General features: G+C 39.0%; 1 protein-coding gene across 3 annotated transcripts in view; it reads right to left on the bottom strand.

The window, feature by feature from the left end:
* Positions 1-3735: 3735 nt before the first annotated feature.
* Positions 3736-25651, bottom strand: part of HSPA4 (heat shock protein family A (Hsp70) member 4) — a 72638-nt gene continuing 50722 nt past the window's right edge. For all 3 annotated transcript variants that reach the window (XM_072840999.1, XM_072841001.1, XM_072841000.1), the window contains exons 8-19: positions 21182-21258; positions 19800-19951; positions 19178-19284; positions 18409-18542; positions 17168-17349; positions 15836-15925; positions 12167-12319; positions 11147-11272; positions 9995-10102; positions 7330-7449; positions 6134-6295; positions 3736-5918 (exon numbers count right to left, since the gene is read on the bottom strand). In XM_072840999.1, the coding sequence (XP_072697100.1) occupies positions 5715-5918; positions 6134-6295; positions 7330-7449; positions 9995-10102; positions 11147-11272; positions 12167-12319; positions 15836-15925; positions 17168-17349; positions 18409-18542; positions 19178-19284; positions 19800-19951; positions 21182-21258 (1615 nt within the window). In that variant the 3' untranslated portion in view covers positions 3736-5714. The remainder of the gene's footprint in view (positions 5919-6133; positions 6296-7329; positions 7450-9994; positions 10103-11146; positions 11273-12166; positions 12320-15835; positions 15926-17167; positions 17350-18408; positions 18543-19177; positions 19285-19799; positions 19952-21181; positions 21259-25651) is intronic.

Below are 25651 nucleotides of genomic sequence, written 5' to 3'. Positions count from 1 at the left end.
GCTTCAAGGAGTGGGACCCAAGGCAGAGGAAGAGCGATGCCGCCCTCCTGTGGCAGCCTCCAGGCAGCGGCTCATCCAAGGCCGCGGCCCAGCCAGCGGCAGGGGGGGCAGGGGGCGGTGGATGATCACCCAGCCGGTGGCCCTCCAAACGGTGCGCTATTCTTAGCAACTCATTTTGGGGGGGGGGGGGGGGCGGGGGGGGCAGAAGCCCCATATTCTAGTGGAACAAAGTTCCTAAGATTAACGTTCATTGTGACAGCTGGAGATGGGACTCCCAGCCCTGCTATCCACCTGTTCTGTGAGCTTCACCTGCATGGACGTGTGTAGGCCCCCTCCTCGTCCACAAAGCGGAGGCTTGGGCTAAGGGGATGCCACTTGAAGTAGGGTTCTATTGCTTTGGGGTTGTCACTCGTTGAAAATAATGCCACTGTGTACTCGAGCATTCCCAGAGCCCCTCCTGCGTGCGTGCTTCGGGCTGGCTGGGGGGCCGTTCTGCGCAGGGCACAGCCCGCCCCTCAGCTGTGGGAAGCAGAGCAGCCGAGGACAGGAGTGGGAGCTGCTGCGGGCTCCCACACAGCTCTCCCGGCCGCTCGGCCGTCTCCCTGAGTCCCAGCAGTCTCCCTCAAACGCTTCTCTGGGATTTCTATCTTGGAAGCTGAGCCACTGAGCCGGTTTTCCAAGTGTTGCCAGTTTTCTCTTCCCTGGGCATTAGCCACGTCGTAACTGAATAGACCAGTATACTTGAAGGTTTTAAGCGCAACAATAACTTGTAACAGTAACTTGTGGTAAGAAAAGTTATTTTAAGTGTTCTCTCCCTCTCCACGGATACAGGGCTCCAAATCTAACAGTATACCTGGCCTTCAAAGGATATAAAATCCAGACACAACCAGGGAAAAGGCCCAAACACAACTCTGCATATTCTTATTTTTTTCTGCTTGTTGTACTTGATTCTGGGAAATCCCACTGAGGAGTTAAAAGTGTGTAACCCTCCCATTCTCCCTCTGTCCTGGGAGCAGGTGCCAAAGGTGGAGTGACAGGGTCAGGATTAGCTTGGCACTTACTTGCCTGTGGCTGTTGGACAAACGTAGAAAGCAGTCTTCACCTTTCCCAGTCATCTGAGGGCTTCCTTTCCCTGATCCCTCAGTAATTTACTTTATCTTCTCCTCTCCTGAAGTGTTCCTACCACAGCATGACCTGATTTCCATTTTGTCTCCTAGCCTGAAGAAGTCACCTCATTCATTTCTCCACCTGTGACAGCTACTCCGAATAGCAGTATCCAACTCACAGAAGTCAGGGGCACTGAAGGTCATTTCCAGACTGTTCCAGCCAGAAGCAAGGGAGAAGCCCCCAGGGAAGGAATGCACTGTCACCTCCAAAACAGCCATGGTCCCCAGGTAAGTGATGGGAAGAAGCTTCATTTGCACAGTAGACTCAGGATGCTGCCCAATCTCCTTTCTCCCCCAGCTGATCTGTCATCCCAACTAGCCACACTTTTTTTAAGGTTTTATTTATTTATTCATGAGAGAGGCAGAGACAGAGAAGCAGACTCCCCGCAGGGAGCCCAATGCGGGACTGGATCCCAGGACCCTCAGACCATGATCTGAGCCTAAGGCAGATGCTCAACTACTGAGCCACCCAGGTGCCCTGAGGCCACGCTTCTTGACCAAGTACTCTCCAACTGCAGCTTCACCACACACCCCTGGAGCCCAGCTGCCATTCTGAATGTGCCCACACAGCACCTAACCCAGCTGGCCACTGCCACCTCTCACTTGTCACCCTCTTGTCCCTAACCTGCCTCATACAGGGTTGCTCCTCTCTGGCAGCTTTTTTCCTCCATAGCTTCCACTTGTTCTTCCTGACATATCCCAACTCAAGCCTTCATTCCCTAAACCAGGAATGCACCCCAACCCCCAAAGCATCCTTCCACACCCAGTACAGCTTTGGGATCTCTCAACTCCATCTTACAAGACTTCCTAATCCTTCCCAGCCACACTCACACCAGCTTGTCCATGGATTCCTACAGTCTTGAAGTTCTGCTTCTTGATCACGTCTGCTACTCTAGGTTCAAAAGCTGGGAGCCATTCTTTCAAAGAATTTTTTCATTACAAAATTCCAAAATGCTTATAACAGAAATCTTAGAAAATATTAACAAGCTAACATGGACAAACAGCAATCACCCCCAAATCTATCTTAGAAGGAAACCACTTCATTCTGAAACACCCATCTCATTTTAGGTTTTATGCAAACATATTTCATGTTCCTTCCAAACATGAAAAACTGTGTGTATATTGTTCTACAACCTACGTTTCTCAAGTAAAAATACAATATTCTTTGTTAAAGCCATTTTTTAAAAAATGATTGAAATCCATCAGGTCCACAGAAGAGTATCAAGAGCGGGATCAACAAAACCTCGAGCCCCTGAAGCCGGCATTGCACGGCCATGTCATTATGCCACAGAGCTTAACTACATTCCCAGGTTCAAATAGCGGAGTTCTACTTAGAAATCTTTCCTGTTCCTTCAGTACCAGGACCTACTATTTCCCACTTCATTCGGCTCACTCCCTCAAACATGGATTTTTAATGTCCCACTATCTCTAACTTCCAGGCCCAACTCACTCTGCATACCTCATGTGCGCATCCTTAAACTCTGACACTGTCAGGCTAAAGAATCTATAGCCCCAAGATGTCCACACACCAGAATTCTTATCTCTCAACTACCCCGCTTCCAACAGCTCTACAAAAAAAAAAAAACACTTCAGATGGTTGGGGGGAAAAAAAAAAAAAAGCCAAAGGCCACTGGTCTAATGACTCTTCATGAATCCTCACCAACCTCACTCACCTAGCTCTGAAGTTCTTCACGTCAAGCTGAAGCTGCCACATTGCAAAACCTTCACACCAGCCTGGGCTTCACCTCCAACACCTTCTTCCTCAATGACATGCAGGGCACTGGCTCCTCTCCTTGGTAAATAGGACTGTTACTCTCTTTCCACATAACCCAACACCCCTGTTGCCCTGGATGACTGCTAGCTGGTCCCAGGTTTCCCACTAAATTTACCACTTGCCTACTTCTTTCCCAAGGTCAGAAACTCAAAAAGAAAGCCAACCTTGCTACAGACACATTTGTTGAAGGTGGCTGACACAGGCCCTACTGGTAGGACCTGGCAGTTCAGCTCCTAGTAACACAAAGCACTGGGACTGTTAAGTGGCAGGACTCCAGGAAGTTAGGTCCCATACCCCTCCCCCATAAGGGCCCGAGACCCTATAGTTAGGTGTCTTCTGATGGCTTCATCCCCTTTTAACACCACCATCCCACATTCACACCAATACACATCTGTGTGTGCGCGCGCGCGCACGCACACACACACACTACACATACAATGGTGGCAAGTGTTACTAGTACACTCCAGGCCATAACATTCTTTAAAGAGGCAGGCCTCAATCCTGGCACTGGTTGGTCCTCAATGGGACCATAACCTACCTTCTGCTGCTGTAAAAACTCTCAAAGGGACAGACGATGCAAGACATGGATTCCTACGTACCAGGGAACTGGGCCAAGAAGATTCAACATGTGAGAATTTGAATACAGAAAAAGATCAACTTCTTGCCACCCAGTGCGCTACCTCAACTGTTCTTCAGACAAAAGCTTTCACTGAAAACAAACTCATACATACACACACACACACACACACACACACACACACACCTTTCGTTAGGAAATTAAGGAAACCATTCCTGTGAGTGTAAGACAGGTTTTTTATTAATTTTTCCTAAACTTGTCTGTTTATTTAATGTTTCTCTTAGTGTAAGAACGTGACCTGGAGCTTTAACAAACCAATGTGGATATTATAACCTGGATAAATGCTTGTCTGCAAACAAGTCATCAATTATCACACTCTCTGGCCTGACCTCCAAGTAAATCCAATTGGTCTTAAAGCCTGTCTAAACAGAGAGCAAGCAGACCACATCATCTTATTCTAATTTAAACTTCAATTTCACCCCCATCCCAACACCCATACCCTCCCCCACACAAAAAATTTTCTTAGAAGAAACGGCCATCACGGACTGAATCAGTTGCATAAGAATTGGCTTAATCCTGCAGCCAGCACGCCAAGTAGCTACTGGCCTCATTGCAGGCCAGCTGGAACTCAAAGCATGACAGGTACAGAATGGACAGACACTCTTAAGAACAGGGCCAAGTCCTGGTGCCACAAGGCTTCCATGTGTGCTCAGACATCGACATAAATACACTTCCACCTTCCTCCTCTAAGCAGTTTCTCTATAGCACTTCAGAACTTGGTAACACTAAAATTGTTTAGTGCAGAGATGGACAGAAACTTATCCTAAATAGGCAAAGTATCATCTTATTTCTAACATAGGCCAAAATTAACAGAGAGGCACTCTGTTACATAGATAACAATTATTACAAAGATCCAAAAGGTAACCAACAAAGCTTATAACAGTTTCTAAGGCAGGTACCAGCTATGGCCCCTAATATAGGCTTCCCTTGGAGTTTCCAATATGCTTCCCTCCTAACAACACTGCCATAAAGGGCCGTCTCAGGGAATGCTTTGGTGCACCTGACATGGGCCACACAGTAAGAATGCAGTGTTGCTCAAGTCAGACACCATGTTCTTTAACACTAATTTCAGACTCATCCAGTACAATCCAGTGTATCTTAGGCTTTTGTTTTTTTGTAGATTTTTTTTGTAAGATCTGTCAGCTGTTTGACACATAAATTGGCAGGTTCATGGCAGGTATTAACATACAAGTGATTGTGAATGAGCTAAAAAACTTTTAACTCTTGTCCTAGGACTTAAAGCTATACCTCAAATTTACACAGAACATCTCTCACCTGAATAAGCAGGCCAGGATACAAATCTTTACATCATAATTAAAAATCAATTCCTCAGCTCAATTTATCATGCCTATATCCAACAATACATCTATCCAATTCTAACTCTCCAAAGAGAAAATTATTTAGACTTGATATTTGGGGTATTTGTGAATGTACTTTCCAGAACATACTTTCTCAGGAAGAGCCTCCAGGTCCAAAATCCTCAGTTATCAACTTGCTACAGGTGAAGGGGTCTATTTTCCCAAGAGCAACACATGGCATTTTAAAGAGGAGCTCCTTTATTGGGAGGCAGGGAGAAGCAGGGGTGGGAGTCTAAGTGGAGTGGAAGTGCAGCGTGAAGGAGCTCAAAGCACACCTCTCATGTTCTGCTGTTAATCCATGCCATGCCCTCAGAAAGAGGAGGACCCCAGCCCCATTCCCACACCAGGTGGGGAGCCTTCATCGCAATCTCCACAACTGATTTTTGCAGCACAATTTCGAGAGTTCCTGCCACATAGGTCACAATGAAAAGTCTGCTTAACAGCTAGTCAGAGCCTTTGCTATAGCTCAGCTTTCCAAAACAAACTTATCCTTGTGTAAGCATGATTAAACATAAAAGGAGTGAAGCAGAAGCTCGGTAAGTAAGACTAACTGGGCTTCTAAATAGTACCATTATGAAAAAGATACAATGCACTTAATTTCTGTATCTAACTATTTAGAAGTCAAAATGCTCCATACATTACCTATATCCCCGCCCACGAAATCCCCTAAAAACTGACTAAGAAATCTCCAGTATTTGATTGCTCTAGTTGATATTTAGAACAAAGTTGACAACTTAAAGCTTTATAATAGTCTGTTTTAATATAAACAATTGTTGGAATCAATCAATGTCCATTTCAGGAAGCTTCTTGTCTGAATCCGAAGGCACAGCTGTATCTGTACCCTGCTCAGCAGCCTGGGGGCCTGGGCTGTCTCCTTGTCCGTCCACTGGTCCATTCTGCTCTGCGTTTTTTTGCTCCTCTTTTGGAGGTTCCACTTTGGGTTTGGGCTTTGAAATTATAGGGCCACAGACACTCATCAGCTCCTAGAATGGCAGAGGAGAGAAAATTGTGGGTTCTTAAAAATAACAATTTTACATGACATTTTCAACTAAACCCAAGTCCACCCACCTCCCAACTAGAAGCCAGAAACTAAGAGGCACTAATAAAGCTTCCTCCTAAGTGTTGCTTTAAGGACCATTAATAATAAATAACAAGGCTGACAAGAAAAGACTATTAAATATTCAAAGCCATAAATTACCTTAATTTTAGCTTCAATTTCTTTTGCCTTGACAACTGGATCCACAGTCAGACTCTGCTTGTTCTGCAGATTCAGTTTGTTATTCATCCACTCCATGGCCTCATTCGTGCTTTTTTCTACCTTCAGCATGTCAGCAGCATCCAAATGGTCATACTGGTCCTCCTGCAACCAGGAAACAACCAGGCAAGTGTCAGAGGATGATAGTCTCCCCAACCCAAATATTACCTAGTTCTTTGCCGTCTTTCAAAAAGGTAGTCTTTCCAAAAATGAAGCTCATTCAGCCTCACCATCCAAATGGACATTCAATTCCTTAAAAAAAATTCAATAAAGAAAAAGTAACGACAATTTTTAAACCCTCAGGAAATAGACTTAAGGGCCAAAAACTTACATAAGGGTAGCAATTAAAAGACTTCAATGGTATAAAAAGCACCAGACACACAATCTTATGTAGGTAATTTCACAAACACAACATTACAGGTCATGAGATGAGAGAGCAGAGGTTTAGGCATGCTACTTGGGAACCAAAACAATAATTAATACAATTTTTTAAAGATCTCTCAGAAGTAAATTTTTTTAAAGAATAAACAAGCCCAATTTTCTCACTGACAAGCCATCAAGAACCTGGAGTCGAGTGGAGCAGTTAGGAACCCACAATTTGTGGAGTCAGACCTCAGGCCACACCTCACTTCCTCATAGTAACTCTAGGTGCTACTTAAAGACAATGAGGCTAAAAAAAAGTTAGACGTTACCTGTAACTACTGACAAGACTACCTACACTTCATTAAGTATTCTGCGGATTTAATTAAATAATGCATTTATGGAATGTATATCACAATGCTCAAAAGTGTTCAGTAGTTTACTGTTCAGACAGTCTAACATCTACATAACAAACCAAACTATATGCCTAATGGTTCTCAGAAAGACCAAGATAGATGCGGTTAAGTCACTGATTAAGCACTTCACAGCACGACAAGGAAACTGAACAATACTGCTCACTTCCTGATTTCACCTATTAAAAAGAGTAGCAAATCCCAGGGTTCTTAGTAAGATTCTATAAAATGATACACATTACACTAACATCCAAAACAAAACAGTATAATTAAAAAATAATTCTAAAAAACCAAAAATTGCTATGTAAATGCCTCAAAACTTAACTCTACCAAAATAACAGTAGGGAAAGAAAAAAAAATAGATACCTTGTTTTTGAAAGAGCTGATTACTTTCATATACTGTTGGATTTGTTTCCCTAGTTCTTCAAATAATTTTGGTCTTTCTTCAGATTCCTGGAATCGCATCTTAATAGGTTGACCTAGATTCTTAACAGAAGAAAGAATGCTTAAACTATCAGAGTAGTATCATTTCTACTATTACTGAGATATACCATGGATTAAAGTACATTTTGCCTCGATGTGCTAGATGTAAAAAGTTCATCATCACTCCCCATCCCACTGAAATATATTCTAAGGCTAGATATGAAAATATACCTCTATACTATTCCTTATGGAGCCACTTCAACTTGTCACTGGAGTCAAAACACAGTAGGGAGACAACCCAAAAAGAGGTGCCTCCTGATAGAGATACACAAACCTAAATACGAAGCATACTACAAAAAAATTTTTTTAAGAACTAATCTGATGAAGCCTCTCGTTCTAACCATCAATGTATCCGATAATAAACAGCATAGAAATGAGTTAGATAATAATAAATAGCTCAGAAATGAACATCAGCAAATCCAGACTGGGTGAAAATCTGACCCAGAAAATCTGATCTAGTTTTTTATTTTTTTTTATTTATTTATTTATTTTTTATCTAGTTTTTAAAATAAATCAGTAAGGGAGCAGAAATGATAGAAGAACTTCACAGATTTAAGAGAGAAAGCAATAAAATGTACAGTCCTCATGAGGATTCTGAGTCATAAACTAAAAACTTATAAAACAATTGGAATTTGAAAACTGAATACATGGTGATATTAAACGTGATCTATTAAGGAGTTTTTTGAATGTGATAACAATACAGTTTAAGGTTACATTTTCTTTTAAATACATATTGAGGGACACCTGGGTGGCTCATGGTTGAGCGTCTGCCTTTGGCTCAGGGTGTGATCCCTGGATCCTGGGAGCCTGCTTCTCCTCTGCCTATGTCTTTGCCTCTCTCTGTCTCTCATGAATAAATAAAATCTTTTTAAAAATATGTATTTAAGTATTTTCAGATTAAATATAACATAAAGGACTTTCTTCAAATAACTGGGAGTGAAAAGGAGCAGAAACGAAACAAAATTAGCCATTTGCTGACTGTTGTATTTTAATGTGTTTGACATCTCCCACAATTAAAAGTAAAGCAAGAGATTCCATGAAAGGAATCTCACTGAAAGCTCTTGTTATCTTTCCAGAATGACAGGAAAACCACATGCACTGTCCTTAAGCAATTCTATTCCAGAGTTTAAGCACAATGGCCCAATTTGACAGGAAAGTAAGTAATCTACAGAAATGTGAGTTCTTCTAGCACATTTGCATCCTTCTGCAAAGGCCTCAATCTTACACCATTTTTTATATTTTCTTAATAAAGTTTTATTCATATACCATTACTTCATTTAGTCCTTAACTTGGAGGAAAGGCAATGACCCTGGACATGCACTTAAAAACTTACTGTACCAAGAAAGAACCAAGGATCTTTAGACCTTCAGCCTGACAATCTCCCAACTCAGCTACTGTGGCACATTCATTTTTTTGTACTTTTAACCCTAAGGTTTGATGATCAAGTTCTTTAAATACAAAACCAGATGCTTTCCTTTACTGAAAATCAAAGCTCTATGAACAACCCTTCCCCAGCTGTACTGCAGGTGCCTTTAGGGCAGGTTACATCTTTCTAGTCTTTCAATCTCCACACCAAGGATGCAGTCTCCTTCAGGGAAACATTTTAAAGTCTAAACTCAAATTTTTAGAAAAATAATTTTGTTAACTATAAGGTTCTAAAAATAAGAAAATGACCATTAAGTGATAAAGGGTATAGTTCTTCAATCACTTTCAGCCTGTCTTCATTACTTGACACGAGACTTCCTCTCAATTTTAAGATAAATCCTTGGATATGGGGTGGGTTAGGGTTTCAGAATACCCCTGCTTTCAAGAACCATTTTTTTTATTTTTTAATTTTTTATTATTATTTTTTTTATGGTGAAAAAATTTAGATTTAGATTTATAGCCGGCTGGACTCAGTTTAGATGATCCCAATTTTGTTGGCAACATCCAAAGCATCATAGTCAGGAGCCAGTCGAACATATGCTTTCTTCTCTCCATCAGGCCTGATCAAGGTGTTGACCTTGGCCACATCAATGTCATAGAGCTTCTTCACAGCCTGTTTGATCTGGTGCTTATTGGCCTTGACATCCATAATGAACACAAGTGTGTTGTTGTCTTCTATTTTCTTCATGGCTGACTCAGTAGTTAAGGGGAACTTGATGATGGCATAGTGATCAAGCTTGTTTCTACTGGGGGCACTCTTTCGAGGATATTTGGACTGCCTTCGGAGACGCAGGGTCTTGGGTCGTCGGGAGTGTAGGTGACATGAGGATCTTTTTTTTGTGACTGTGCACGCCTTTCAGCACCGCTTTCTTAGCTTTCAAAGCCTTTGCTTTGGCTTCGGCTTTGGGAGGGGCAGGGACTTCCTTCTTCGCCTTCGGCGCCATCTTCGTGAAAGGGATTCCCTTTTTTTTTTTTTTAAAGCACTCAGAAGAAGTGCTCTCCATTCTTCTGCTTTATTTAAGTAAGCTCTAGGCCCAACCTTGGGCTTCAATTCACTATCCCAACATCAAGAGTCCTATGCTCCACCGACTGAGCCAGCCAGGCACCCCCAAGAATCGCTTACTTTTAATTCCGCCAATTTATCGACATAAACTTGCTTTGGCTGGTCTTCTCCATCCTCATATAACCAATTTTCAGTATCTTCCAGTTTCAAGGTAAAACTGTTACGATCCTAAATATGAAGAAAATATTATGATTAGGTCAATCAAAAATCAACTGATTGACCAGTGAAGTCACAGGCAAAGACTGCAATATCTGAATTTGCTTTAAAGTACAGGGCAGGGGGCTGCAGGGGATTGGGGGGCAAGGGTGGACGAGTGACACAGACAAAAATGGCAATGTTGTTTTGCTTGCTATCTACAGATGATTTTATCATGCTCTCTGCTGTAGGGGATAGGTTTAAAGTTCTGGATACATCCAGATATTTGAAAATTTCAGAAATAAAAACTGCATTTAAAAATATGTAAGCTATTAAAAAAGTAAAATGTTAAAAAATGTAACCTACATAACTAAAATACTATATTGTCTATTTGAAAGCTTATAATAGGGCAGCCTGGGTGGCTCAGCGGTTTAGCACCACCTTCAGACCAGGGCCTAATCCTGGAGACCAGGGGTCGAGTCCCATGTCGGGCTCCCTGCGTGGAGCCTGCTTCTCCCTCTGCCTGTGTCTCTACCTCTCTGTCTCTCTGTTTCTCGCTAATAAATAAATAAAATCTTAAAAAAAAAAAAAAGCAAGCTTATAATAAGTAGCTCTTAAAAGTTCTCTTCACAAGAAAAAAAGAACTTTTATAACTATGTATAGAGATAGATGTTTAACTAGACTTACATGATCATTTCATAACATATAGAAATATCATTATGTTGTACTCCTGAAAATAATATGTCAATTATACCTCTATTTTTTTTAAAAAGTGAATTAAAATAGAGTAAACACGAGAGAAGAGTGATGGCTGACTTAAAGAAAAAATCGGTAAAAAAAAAAAAAAAAAAATCGGTAAATAAAAGCATGGGAATGTATCAAAACGTGATGCATTAAAAAAAAAATTATGCATGAAGACAAGCCTTTGGGAAACACTGGACTAACAGAAATATAAAAATTTTTCCCCAAAAAAGGACATCTTTAATACCTGACTGTGTACCTACAACTGCCAGTAAATAAGCCTACCACATTTAAGGTTACTCCCAGAAGACACCTAGTAGGTAGGCACATACTTACATCTTCACTCACAAACTTCTCGTACTCCCCACTAAGCTTGTCTCTCATCTCATACACATATTCTTCCACTGCATTCTTGGCATCATTCCTCTCCTTCTCCAGTTTATCCTGCATGATCATCTTACCCTGAGAACAGTACAAATTAGATATTCAGACAACTGACACAATGTCCTCTTAAATATTAAGTACTGTAATTATAAAAGTGAAGAATCCTTCTTCCCCAAATCCTCTTAGTTCTGAGAATCATCCAAGAAAGGAGATGTGAAAGAATTAGTCTTCAGTAAATTATGAAGCTCAACTGTGAGTTCTGTGGATGTGCACAGAAAAAAAAAAAAAAACAGTAATAGAAATATCAAGATTTAAACACTCAAAAGCAAAAATAAGGAAAAGAACTTAGGAGAACTTTAAGAAACAATTAGCTCAATGTCACAAGGTAGTATACTCTGCTGTAGGATTACTCTGCAATACCATGAAAAGAAAAATGATGTACATAGTATGTTACAGTTCTATAAAATAAATCTAAGATCCAAGGGATACATGATAAAAAGAAAACCTCCAAGACAATGATTAATTCAGCAATTTGTGCACCAGGGGGCCAAGCCTTGCATCACTCACCATAACAAGAGCTCAATATTGACTAGCAATAGAAGGAATAAATAGAACAGCACTACCACTAATGCTTCCATTTCTCCTACTGATCAAAGTCTATGACCCACCACTTCAAACATCCTGAGCTCCCAAGTGAACATACACACAAAACCCCAATATGAACAATACCACCCCTAAACCAAAGACATAATGTCAAAGATCTCTTCAAAGAGCTTCTAGCTATACAGACATATTACCATTAAAGAATTCTGGCATCACACGGTATGTGCCCTTGCAGTACCCAAAAATCTAAAATTATTGCCTTCAAATCCAAACAACTGAAAATGCATAGAAGTCTCTAGACCAAGAATTTCAATGCTAAGGCCACATTGATTGGTTAGCTTATTATCCTAAGAGACCTGAAATAACCACCTCATTTTCAATGTACAAGTTGAGCATCTCTCTGTCTATCTGCCACAACAGCTGATTCTCAATTGGCAGGTCCACAGTACTGGTCTTCACTTTTGCCTTCTTGGCTTGAGGTGGTTGGTCCATCTTTTTATCTTTTGATGCAGCTTGAGAGGTCTAAGATAACAAGAAATCATTATTAACACACACGTATGCAGACGATCTTAAACTTCTAAATGGGTCAGGTTTCAAGAGCCCTTTTTGCTTTTTTTCAGTTGTTCTCTAATGATCTAAATAACCTGAAATGACTACTTATAATATCTAGAAAGCTAAAAACATAAATATTATATGAATAGTCAAATCCAGAGACTGTGAACTGGTGCAGCCACTCTGGAAAACTGTGTGGAGGTTCCTCAAAGAGTTAAAAATAGATCTGCCCTACGACCCAGCAATTGGCACTGCTGGGGATTTACCCCAAAGATACAGATGCAATGAAACGCCGGGACACCTGCACCCCGATGTTTATAGCAGCAATGTCTACAATAGCCAAACTGTGGAAGGAGCCTCGGTGTCCATCGAAAGATGAATGGATAAAGAAGATGTGGTTTATGTATACAATGGAATATTACTCAGCCATTAGAAACAACAAATACCCACTATTTGCTTCGACGTGGATGGAACTGGAGGGTATTATGCTGAGTGAAATAAGTCAATCGGAGAAGGACAAACATTATATGGTCTCATTCATTTGGGGAATATAAAAAATAGTGAAAGGGAATAAAGGGGAAAGAAGAAAAATGAGTGGGAAATAATCAGAAAGAGACAGAACATGAAAGACTCCTAACTCTGGGAAACGAACTAGGGGTGGTGGAAGGGGAGGTGGGCAGGGGGTGGGGGTAACTGGGCGACAGGCACTGACGGGGGCACTTGATGGGATGAGCACTGGGTGTAATTCTATATGTTGGCAAATTGAACACTAATAAAAAATAAATTTATATTAAAAAAAAAAACAAATCCAGATACAGAAAGTAATGTTGGGTGCCAGGGGTGGGGGAAAGGAAGATGCGGGAATGGGGAGTTGCTGTCTAATGGGCAGAGTATCCATTTGGCAAGATAAAGTTCACAAGACTGCCTGTACCACAACGTGAATATACTTACTACTACTGCACTGTGTATACACACGACCTCTCATAATCCCACCATCTGCACATCACTATTAAATCTTTTCCAATTTTCATCCATTCATCTAAACGTACATATGTGCATATGAAATTAGAAGGTCAAGGGTATGAAATTTTTATAGTTCAGAAACACATTACCATTATGATTTCCAGACTGTATCAATCTGCCATTGTCATGGAAGGTGAAGCAGACCATCCACCATGCCCTGGCCACAGACCAGTATTTGTTTACCATCATCTATTGTTTTCTCTGGGTCAATAACCTTTTCAACAATACTTCTTCACATTATCTCATCATAATTAAACCAACATCTCTTAATATTTTAATTATTTTTTCTCTCAACTAATGGGATTTTCTAGTTTCTTCCAATTTTATATTACTTATCTATCTGTACAAGTTGAATGTATCCGTCCTCCTTTGTGATTACTTTCATTGCTTTCATGCTTTCAAAGCCCTGCATGATCCCCAGACTGGAAAGATAATTCATTCCAGTTGTTTGTTTTCTACTTAACTTTCAAACTCATCTGGAACTCAATGTGCTGCTCTATGACATGACGTACAATTTCAAAGTCATTTCTCCACCTCCTATCCAAGTTGTTAGTTTCTAAATTTATTTAGCATTTGAAAAAAAAAATCAAATAATATTTATTTAGCATTTCTATTTCACTATATACTAGGAAAGGCACAAGAAGCCTAAGTAAGAACCACCTCCCTAAAATCTCCCACAGCCCCACAACATATGGTAGGGGGAAGCAGCTCTCCTTCCTCCTCACCAGCTCTCCACATACACATCAAGTATGTTCTCTCTCACCCTGCTGCCCCCAACCACACAACATGAAGGTTTTCACCCTGAAAAAGGCCTTTCCTTTTCCTCTCCCCATTATTTTATTTTAAGATTATTTGCACAGCCAAAGCCAAGTAATTAAAATTTATTAACTGATATGAAAATGAGTTAACAGGGCAGCCCAGGTGGCTCAACGGTTTAGCACTGCCTTCGGCCCAGGGTGTGATCCTGGGGTCCCAGGATCAAGTCCGGCGTCAGACTCCCTACATGGAGCCTGCTTCTCCCTCTGTCTGTATCTCTGCCTCTCTGTGTGTGTGTCTCATGAATAATTAAATAAAATCAAAAAAAAAAAAAAAAAAAGAAGAAGAGGGAAAATGAGTTAACAGACTAAAGCCACCTACAGGCTCTGCCAAACCTTTTTAAATGCCACAATCAGAAATACCTCACAAAGTGAGACTATATATTGCAATGTCATAATGTGAAAGAGAACAGGTTTTCAATACTGACGCCAAACTTAAACATGAAAACTTGGAAGTCAGAATTAAAAAACAGAATTGTTGGGGTGCCTGGTGGCTCAGCAGTTAAGTATCTGCCTTTGGCTCAGGTCATTATCCCAGAATCCCTGCTCAGTGGGGAGTCTACTTCTCCCTCTCCTGCCCCTCCCCACTGCTCATGCGCTCCTCTTCCTCTTATAAATAAAAAAAATCTTAAAAAAAAAAAAAAAAAGAACAGGATTGTAAAGGATTCAAAAATGTTAGGTATTCATTTAAATAACTACTTGGGATAAATATACTATTTATACTATTTACAAAATACATTTAAATACTTTTATTTAAAACACTATCTTTAAACGAAAGAGTCAAAGAGGTAACAATATTTGAAAACATTTTGTCTCATTTATCAGTAAAGAATAAATTATGGCTAGGATGACTAATAGTAACAGTCACTCAGAAACCAACATGAACCAATCAATAGCCTAGTAAAACCACAGTTTATGAGTGCATTCTTCCCACATACTAAAGGGACTAGAGTTCAAAGTTCTTGTCAAATATACTTTCCAAACCCACTACAAAATCTTGCTGAAAAACCTCAGATATGGGGGCACCTGGGTGGCTCAGTCAGTTAAGCAGTTAGACATCTGCCTTCAGCTCAGATCATTATCCCAGGATCTTGGGACTGAGTCCTGCATCCGGCTCCTTGATCAATGGGGAGCCTGCTTCCCACCTCCCCGTTTGTGCTCTGTTGCTCTCTCTCTCTCTCAACTAAATAAATAAAATCTTTAAATAAAATGGAAAGTAAATTAAAAAAAAAAAAAAAACTTCAGATATATTAAGAACTCCTAATACGGTTGACCCTTAAATAAAACCGGTTTGAACTGCACAGGACCATGTATATACAGAGTTTTGATAAGTAACGGTACAATGCTGTAAATGTATTTTCTCTGCCTTATGATTTTATTAGTAACATTTTCTTTTCTCTGGCTTACCTTACAATAAGAACATAGCATTTAATACTGAAGAGGAGTTAATCAACTATCTTATTCTGATCAACAGAAGAGGCCATAGTGAAGTTTTTGAGGAGTCAAAACTTATATATGCAGATTTCCTACTGCATGAGGGTCAGCACCCCTAACCTGCACATTGTTCAAGGGTCAACAATGTAACTACCCTCTAAGACACAGTATCTGTGAAGAGATTACAAATCCTACTCTAAAACACAACTTGTACCTCCATTTCTTCAGACTCTGCCTTATTTTCTGCTGGCGTCTGCTGTTGCTGCTCTTCAGCATGAGGTTCCTCCTGGTCCACTTGCATCTTCTGAAATACAGGTCACGTCAAATTTCGAAACCAGGTAATACTAACAAAAGACTAAGCAACCCTCATGGAACATTGGCAAAATTATATGGTATCAAACTCCTGATCAATTACCAGCCATCAGAATACCCAGACTTACATTCCAGCTATGACATATATGTTACCTACTAACAGGGAAGTTTTCCTCTCTGGATCTTAGTTAATAAATCTGTACAATGGAGTAAACACCTGCCCTACCCCACCTGTATGCAAACAAGAATGACTGTAGATCTACTTTGTAAACCACAGGAATACTCATCTTATGGAATAAGACAATATTTAACACAATGTTTCTGAAAAGTGCAGGATTCCTTGTAGTAAACTTCTCTCAGAAGTCTCAGCATTTTCAAGCAGTTTTTAAAATTAGTCTTTTCATCCTCATAAGTACAACCACTGTCCATTAAGGGAGGTGAACACCTTGAGAATTCTGTTCAAAGAACAAAGATTGGGGATGCCTGTGTGCCTCAGTCATTTGACTTGGTTTCACCTTACATCGTGATCTCAGGGTCATGAGACTGAGCTCATGTCTGGCTCCCCGCTCAGTAGGGATTGTACGTGAAGATTCTCTCTTCTTCTGTGACTCCCTCTACTCAAGAGCATAGGTGTGTGCTTTCTCTTAAATAAATCTTAAGACAAAAAAAACGAAGCCTAACAATGACAAAGAAGGGGAAAAGTTTGTGGAGACCTGAATCATGGGCTCTCAAAGTTTGCAGCACATTAGAATGACCTCAGAAGCTTCTAAAAGGGATATCTGGGCTGTAACCCAGACCAATTCAAGATCTCTGGAGACTCAAAACATTTATAGTTTCATAAAACTTGATTTTGATGCACCAAAAGGATGACACCCAGGGCTTGAGTCCAATAAATGAGTGTAAAATCAACTTATGAAAATAATAAAAAAAAGAAAGAAAATAATCAACCAAGACTCAAAGCATTTTTCAATAATGAGAATCAAAAACAACTCAACTTGAGAAGTACATAGGGTCTGAAAGTAGAAGCCAAACTACATTCCATCTCTATTAGAAAGACTGCATAAAGCCTCCTGCTATTTCACCAACACTGGGATAAAGGGACACAACGCAAACCCACTCTCATCAGCTCTGTCACAAGGTTCCTCCCTTGTCACCTAATCAAGTTGTTACAATTTAACAAGTCATCTCTACACCATTATAAATGGTTTAAAATGGTATAAAATATCCAGATTACCTCTTCCTCCTTTGCATTCTGATCTGTTTCCATCGGTTCCTCGTTTTCCTCAAACTTGAGCACTTCCACTAGAGATGCACTGGACACACTGAAGATGCCATGGACATTTACTCGAACCTTGACTTTCACTTTTGAACTGGAGCCATCAGATTGAGGAGTAACTTTCTGAACTAAAAACTGAGCTAGGAACATATGAAGCAAAAGAGAACATATAACCTAAGAGGACTAATTTAAACATGAATATATGCCCACATTGCCAGGTTATGCCCATTTCTCAGTGACAGGTCAGTAACATGACACTTAAAGAGAAGTACTCTTACAATCCTAAATCATCAGATTTCTCCTTCTTCTCTCATAAATACTCAAACTCTTAGTACCTTGACCCAATTAAGGTCTCAAACATCTCCTAACTCTCCAAAAATTTCCTGACCTCTGGTCCCTTATTCTAATTCATCTTTATATGCCACTGCAAGTTCCTTTTTTTTTTTTTTTTCTTTTTACCAGTTAAGTTCCTAAACCTAGGTCACCTCTCTACTGGAAAAAACAAAAAACAAAAACCCAGTTATTCCACACTGCTTCTGTCATTTATCAGGAAATTGCCATACACTGAGTCAGTTACTGTATCAGAGTCTTACTTATGTTTTTTAATTCACAAAACTCTGCAAAATTTGAATTATCATTCTTATTCCTGCTTTACAAATGAGGAAAACAAAGTGGGTTAACTTTCCCACAGTGTCCAAGTGCCATTCAAGATATTCCTAATACTTTACTCATGTATTCTAAATCCATAATGATCATGCAATTCCGGTACCTCTCCTCATCTGGTAGAATTTCCAGATTTTAAGAGTTTCTGAGGGTCTATGAAGACTCTAGCCAACATGACATAACAACTGTCTAATGATTTTCTGTGTACATCTGATAAAACTCTGTTACGGTCAAAATGGAATTTAACTCCTTTGCAGTATCTGTGTACTACCACATTATGTACAAGGTATACCCACTATATGTATTAACCAAGAAATACTGCTCACACAACAGGAGATCCACTTAAATAATAAACACTCTACTAGTACTAAACTGGTCACAAGACTGAAAGAGACTTTTTGTGTGTGATTTAAAATGCCAAATTTCAGAATATTATACTTGCTCTGCTCTCCCAGTTCTCCCAAGTACATAATGTTTCCTTTTTTTTTTTTTTTTTTTTTTTTTTTTTTTTTTTTTAAGTTCCCAACTCTACTTACCTATAGCAGGATCTGGATAAGGCAAGTCTTGTGGAGAGCTATAATAGGCCTCAAGAGTAAAAGGTTCCTTTCTATAAAATGTGAGTACTTTAGAGAAAGGAGCAGAATGATTTTTTGTAAAGACTTCACAGTCACTAGATGGAGGAAAAAGACAAAAATCACACAATTAATATATTCCTCAACACTTACCAATTGATTCTACATTTGTAATTATTGCATGGCTCTAGTTATTACTCTTCTCATGCTCTCTCATCTGGCATCATTTCCAGGATATAATAGGTTCCAAGGAAAAAAAACTTATATGTATCTCTAAAACTATATATGAAATCAGTTTTAAGAAAAGAAATATAAAATATTCAGTTAAGTACGTAAAAGGCACCAAATACTTCAGCAGGATCAATTATAGTAAACTAAGGACACAAAATTATTCAAGACTAAAGTAAGGCATCACTTTGCTTCATGCACTGTAATGAAATGTTACAAATCTTAGAAGTTGAAATAAAAGACACTATTTTACTCAGACTTAACACTAAGTTAACTGTTAAGTATAAAAATAATAAATTTGGGATGCCTGAGTGGCTCAGCGGTTGAGCATCTGCCTTCAGCCCAGGGTGTGATCCTGGAGACCCAGGATCGAGTCCCACGTCCGGCTCCCTGCAGGGAGCCTGCTTCTCCCCTCTGCCTCTGTCTCTGTCTCTGCCTCTCTGTGTGTCTCTCATGAATAAATAAATAAAACCTTTAAAAAAATAATAATAATAAACGTTATTACCTTGACCCTTCTTCAGCAGGAGAATTCCATCTCAGAGATATTGAATACGGTACTACATCAGTTATAGAAAATTCTCTGACTTTGAAAGCAGGCGATAAGATTGCACACTACAATAATAATTTTTAAAAATTCCATTATGACAAGTACAGACATTATGAACTGTTACTATGAAACCTATAAATAATGACTTCAAAAAACCATCAATAGTTTTTAAGTATTTACATTAATAATTTAATGATGTGTAAGTAAGCGGTTTTAAAAACTTCTATCATATGTCAAGTTAACTATTATCTAGCCATTACTTATCATTTTTCCATTAACCCGAAACCTTTATTTAACTGATGTACAATCCTACTTCATATATAGACGATAATATGCCAAATTCTAATATTATTTCAGGTTTATCTATGTTTCTAGTAAATTAATTCAGCTCATTGCATGTTACAGAGTACAATTCCATTTATCAACACTACCTATAAATCTGTTGTAAAACTAAAATTTTAGAATCTTACACCTAGAGATCTTGAGCTAACCTCAGAGTATAATAAGCTAGTTACAGACAAAGCAATGCCTTCTTGGTAATGACCTATAAATGGATGGTTACCTGTGAAAGAAAGCTCACCTGCAATGCACAGCCTCTAGTGACAGCTTCATCAGCATTTAGTGTTGTACTAAGTTCTTTACCAAAAAATTTGCTGATCTTCTCTTTCACTGCAGGGATTCGTGTCGCGCCACCAACTATCTCCACTGCATAAATATCTTCTTTCCTTAACTCTATTTTAAAATGGTTAGAATAGACATTGAAATTAAAACAATCCCTAAATTAGTATTTTACAATAAAAGAACATAACATTAACACAACAAAATTAACATAGATTTGTAACAAAACCCCCCACTTTCACCCCCTCACCACCACCACCCATACACACACATACACACACACAGGTGGCCTCAGAAAACAAGGAGGTATGTTTTGATGCACCAAGGAGCAGGGGCAGTTGTGGCACGATATTGGGACTTAGGAGGACAGTGCAATGGATACTAAATATCCTGTAGCATAAAAACCCTGTCATCTCTGAAACAGTCCCACACAAAAAATTGTTAAAACATCAATAGTTAAGCTAGCCACAAAGAAAATAAGAGGGCCTTGAAATACTGAGTTACCACTGACATGGCATGATTCAAATCCCAAGAAGCCACATCAGCACTCCATCCAGAGCATAGATATAGTACAGATTATGAACAAGGGTGCAGCCTCCTCCTAAGAGAAGTAAAGAAGGTGCACATCAAAGCTCTTCTCTCACTCATAAAATACTCTTAACACCACCTGGTTTCCAGGCGACATTTTATGCAACCAATACTGCTGATGTGTTGAGAAGGGCTATTTAAAGAAATGGGCCATACCAGTATGGAAGAACATGCCAGTTTGCCATAAGCACTCTGATTTAAGAGCTGACCTTTGTCAAGATGACAGTACATCTTAACACTCTGAAATACTTAGCAACCAACATAACAGTGAACTCCCAAGTAAAAGTATGCTGATGGTTTTAGGAAAATTAGTGACACGTTCCTAAATCAAACTTCAACTTTTAGCTAGAAGGAAAATTAAAGCATCCTGTTAAAATAACTGTGGTTATCACATCCTCCCTTGGCTGTATTTCTCAGTCAGCAAAAGATTCACAGAAAAGCATGTACAACTACTACAGGCAGCAATGCAAAAGACAATTTTTACCACTATGAAATAAATGAGATGTTTATATTCATCTTTGAATCCAAATTAGCTTTCTTGAGAAAAGTATTAGATTTCCCTGGACACCATTATCAAAAGGGGTGGGGCTGGGGGTGCTCCAGAGGAAAGACAGACATAAAAAGAAACTTAATATAGCAATGAAGTAGTAGTTTATACAAGGAAAATTTGTATACCTTAAAAAAAAAAAAAGTAATAAACAACATGTTCCAAAGAGCCTTGATTATAACAAACAATTCAGTCACAGTAGGACTTACTGGCTTGTTCCAAAACACTACGAAGTGGTGGCTCCACTCTGGCTAAGAGATCATCACACATCTCCAGAAATTTGCCCCTATGAAAAACACAGCAATAGATTTAAATCACATTCCACTTTTAAGTGGGGGAATAAATAGCTATAATCAAAAAGGCAGATAAAAGTATTGGCAAGGATGTAGAGAAACTGGATGCCTCGTACATTCCTGGTAAGAATATAAAATGGCGTGGCCACTTTGGAAAAGAACTTGGCAATTCCTCAAAATGTTAAACATAGTGTTACCATATGACCCAGTGACTGCACTCTAGGTATATAACCAAAAGTGAAAACGTATGTCTACACAAAAACTTCCACATAAATGTTCTTCATAGCAGCATTACTTACAACAGCCAAAAAAGTGGGAAAAAATCCTAACGTCCATCAAATAACATTCAGGAATAAAAAGGAATAAATACATTAAGAGAAACTGATAAATGTTAAAACATGGATAAACTTTTTAAAAATTGTGCAAGGTGAAAGCAGTCAATCAAAAAAAAGAACATATATTATATGACTCCATTTATATGAAATATTCAGAAGAAGTAAATTCCAAGAGACAAAAAGTAGATTAATGGCTACCTAGGGCTGGAGGAGGAACAACAGATGATGAAGAGATAGTTCATGACATAATTTCTTCTTTTCCTTTTTTTTTTTCTTTAAATACATTCTATTTTTTGTATCAGTTTTAGGTTTACGGAGAAATAAAGTACAGAGAATTCTCACAAACCCCTCACTTTCAGCCCTCCCCAGTTCCCCTACTAACATCTTACATTACTATGATAACATTTCTAACTGATGAGCCAATACAAGCATGTGACAGTATATATTAGAGTTCTATAGGTTTTGACAAATGTATGTTGATAAGTATCCAGCTTGATAGTTATCACATGGAAGAGTTTCAGTGCCCTAAAAATCCTGTGCTTTACCTATTCATCCCTCACTTCCCCTGAACCCCTGGCTAACCACTGATGTTTTCACAGTCTCCATAGATCTGTCTTTTCCAGAATCTTTTATCATTGAAATCAAACAGTATATCACCTTTCAAAGTGGCTTATTTTGCTTAGAAGTATGTATTTGGGGGTCCTCCAAGTCTTTTTATACCTTGATAACTCATTCAGGGTTTCTTTATGAGATGATGAAAATATGCTATAATTGGGTTGTGGTGATGGTTGCCCAATTTTGTGAATATACTAAAAACCACTGATGAGACACTTTAGAAATGTGATTCTTATGAATTATATCACTGAGGTACAAAATGTACACACCAGAATGGCAAAAATTTAAGACCACTTATACCAATATTGGTGAGGATTCAACAACTGCAACTCCTACCTGTTGGTGAGAGTTTAAAATGAGTTTTCCCTATTAGCAAAAAAAAAAAAAAAAAAAAAACTGGAAAAAGCCAGCGTCCATCAGGAGGGGAAAACATTAAATGTACAATGACACAACTACTCAGCAATACATAAGAAAGAATAAATAAAAGATTAAACTAAATGAATCAAATTTTATGCTGAGCAAAAGAAGCTTTACCCAAGACTGACTACACACTGTATGGCTACTTTTCTAGATGTCCAGAACAGGCAATTTTCATCTCCAATCCCTTAAGATAAAAAGTTCCCATCAGCAGCTACCCCTGGGCATGAAGACCTGGGGAAACATTTCCGGACATGATGGTCTGTCTCCTGAGACAACTGGCCAGTTGTCAAAATTCAGCAAAGGACCACTTCAAGCTTCAGTATGTCATGATATAAAAATAAAACAAAAAAACATAAAACAGTGAGTTCTGATTAATATGCAAGCTTTAGAATCTGGAGAGAAGTATACAGATGGATGTCTGCAATTTATTTTGAGGTGTATCAAAAAATAAAACTGGTGGGATGGATAAATAAACACAGGATGGAGAAATGAACAGGTATGTGATTAAACAGGTAGAATTAACGTTATAAATACAACCAATGGCATGATGAGGATGTTCACTAAAAAATTATTTTGCTGCAGATTTGAAAATGTCCATCATACAAAAACAAATAGACTCCTGCAGAGAAGAGCCTAGAAATTGCCTATGGCAATAGCAGTCATAAAGGCTTTTAAGTTGTTTAGAAAAATAATTCCCATAACTATAAAATTCACCTATTGTGTTTCTGCCTCTGTCTCCCATGAATAAATCTAAAAAATAATTAAAAAATAAAATTCACCTATTTAAAATATATAATTAAATGGCTTTTAATATATTCAGAGCTGTACAACCATCATCACAATTTTAAAACACTTCCATCACCATTAACCATTATTCCCTCACCTACCCCTCAGCCCTAGGCAACCACTCATGCTGGACATCCCATATAAATGGAATCATACAAAATGTATACTTTGTAACTGGTTTCTTTCATCTGGCATAAAATTTTCAAGGTTCATCCATGTTATAGCATGTATCTGTACAACATTGTTTTAACTTCCAAGTAATATTTCTTTGTATAAACATATCACATTTTGCTTATTCATTTTAGTAGTTAATGGACACTGGGGTTGTTTTGTTTTCTTTCTTTCTTTCTTTCTTTCTTTCTTTCTTTCTTTCTTTCTTTCCTTTTTTTGCTATTATGAGTAGCACTGCTATGACCATTTGTTTAAGAATTTTTTGCATATACATGCTTTATTAATCTGGAGTGTATACCAAGGAAATGAATTGCTGTATCATATGGTAAATCTAGGTTTAACAGATTTCAAGGGATTGCCACCTAGTTTTAAAAATGGGTGCACCATTTTAGACTGCCACCAGCAGTGTATGAGGATTTCTCCACATCCTCTTCAAGGCTATTGACAATAGGAATCCTGGTGGGTGTGAACTGTTGTCTCATTGTGGTTTTTTTTTTTTTTTAATAATTTTTTTTTAAAGATTTATTTATTTATTCAGAGAGAGCGAAAGCGAGGCAGACACACAGGCAGAGAGAGAAGCAGGCTCCATGCAGGGAGCCCGACGTGGGACTCGATCCCGGGTCTCCAGGATCACACCCCGGGCTGCAGGCGGCGCTAAACCGCTGCGCCACAGGGGCTGCCCTCTCATTGTGGTTTTGATTTTGCATTTCCCCGAAGGCTAATGATGTTGAGCATCTTCTCCTGCCCTTTCTAGACGTTTCTTTTTTTTTTTTTAAGATCTTATTTATTTATTCATGAGAGACAGAAAGAGGCAGAGACACAGGCAGAGACAGAAGCAGGCTCCACATAGGGAGCCCGATGTGGGACTTGATCCCAGGACTCCAGGATAACGTCCTGGGCCCAAGGCAGATGCTCAACCGCTGACCCACCCAGGCATCCCACTAGCCATTTCTTTATCTACTTTGGAGAAGTATCTATTGAGATCCTCTGCCCAATTTTTAATTAGGTTGTAATTTTTTATCCAATTATAATTGTCTCTACATATTCTATATACAAATAGTATAGTTTTTTCATCTCTTCATATCCTGTCAGAAAAATACACAAAGCAACTAGGATAGCAAAACCAAAACCCCATTAACACCTACAACAAAAAGAAATAACAGTATCCCCCACAAATCCTAAAATACAAATGAGAAAAACTACCAACAATATACAACTCCTCTACAAAGTATCAGTATCTGTGCAAAAGCCGAAGAAAACAGGATATATAATAGACCTGAAAAAATAATGGATCTGAAAAAATAAACCAAAACTCAACAGGCCAAAATGAAAACAGCAGGTAAAATGAGGAGGCACTGGCACACTCCAAAGCAAAGGAATATAAAAAAGGTCCTCAATACGGTACAACATTAAGAACCAGGGTGAACAGGAACCAATAAACTTTACAGTAACCAAGTTAAAGTTTCCTTCAAGGAAAAAGAGCCACAATAAGGAAAAACTGCTGATAAAATCCAAACCAAAGGGTAGCCCAGGTGGCTCAGCAGTTTAGTGCCACCTTCAGCCCAGGGCCTGATCCTGGAGACCCGGGATCAAGTCCCATATCAGGCTCTCCGCATGGAGCCTGCTTCTCCCTCTGCCTGGGTCTCTGCCTCTGTGTCTCTCATGAATAAATAAATAAAATCTTTAAAAAAAAAAAAAGAACACATTGGAGACAAAGAATAAAGAAAAAAAGATGGAAGCCACATCTTTGAAATATTTCATAAAAACAAAAGAGGGCACTGTGGAGCAATGAAATAAAAAAAACTCTAAAATGACACTGCCCTTCTGAAAGTTCACAGGAATACTTAAAAAGAGAGAGAGAGAGTGAGAGTGTGCCTGAGTGGTTCAGTCTACTGAACGTCTGGTTCTTGGTTTCAGCTCAGGTCACAATCTCAGGTTTGGTTGTTTGTTTGTTTTTTTAATATTTTATTTATTTATTCACGAGGGGGGGGGCGGGGAGACACAGGCAGAGGGAGAAGCGGGCTCCATATGGGGACCCCAACGTGGGACTTGATCCCTG

The sequence above is a fragment of the Canis lupus genome, chromosome 10, assembly GCF_048164855.1.
Source record: "Canis lupus baileyi chromosome 10, mCanLup2.hap1, whole genome shotgun sequence".
NCBI classification, from domain to species: domain Eukaryota; kingdom Metazoa; phylum Chordata; class Mammalia; order Carnivora; family Canidae; genus Canis; species Canis lupus.
The sequence above is the reverse complement of the archived record's forward strand: the minus strand, read 5'-3'. Positions and strand labels throughout refer to the sequence as shown.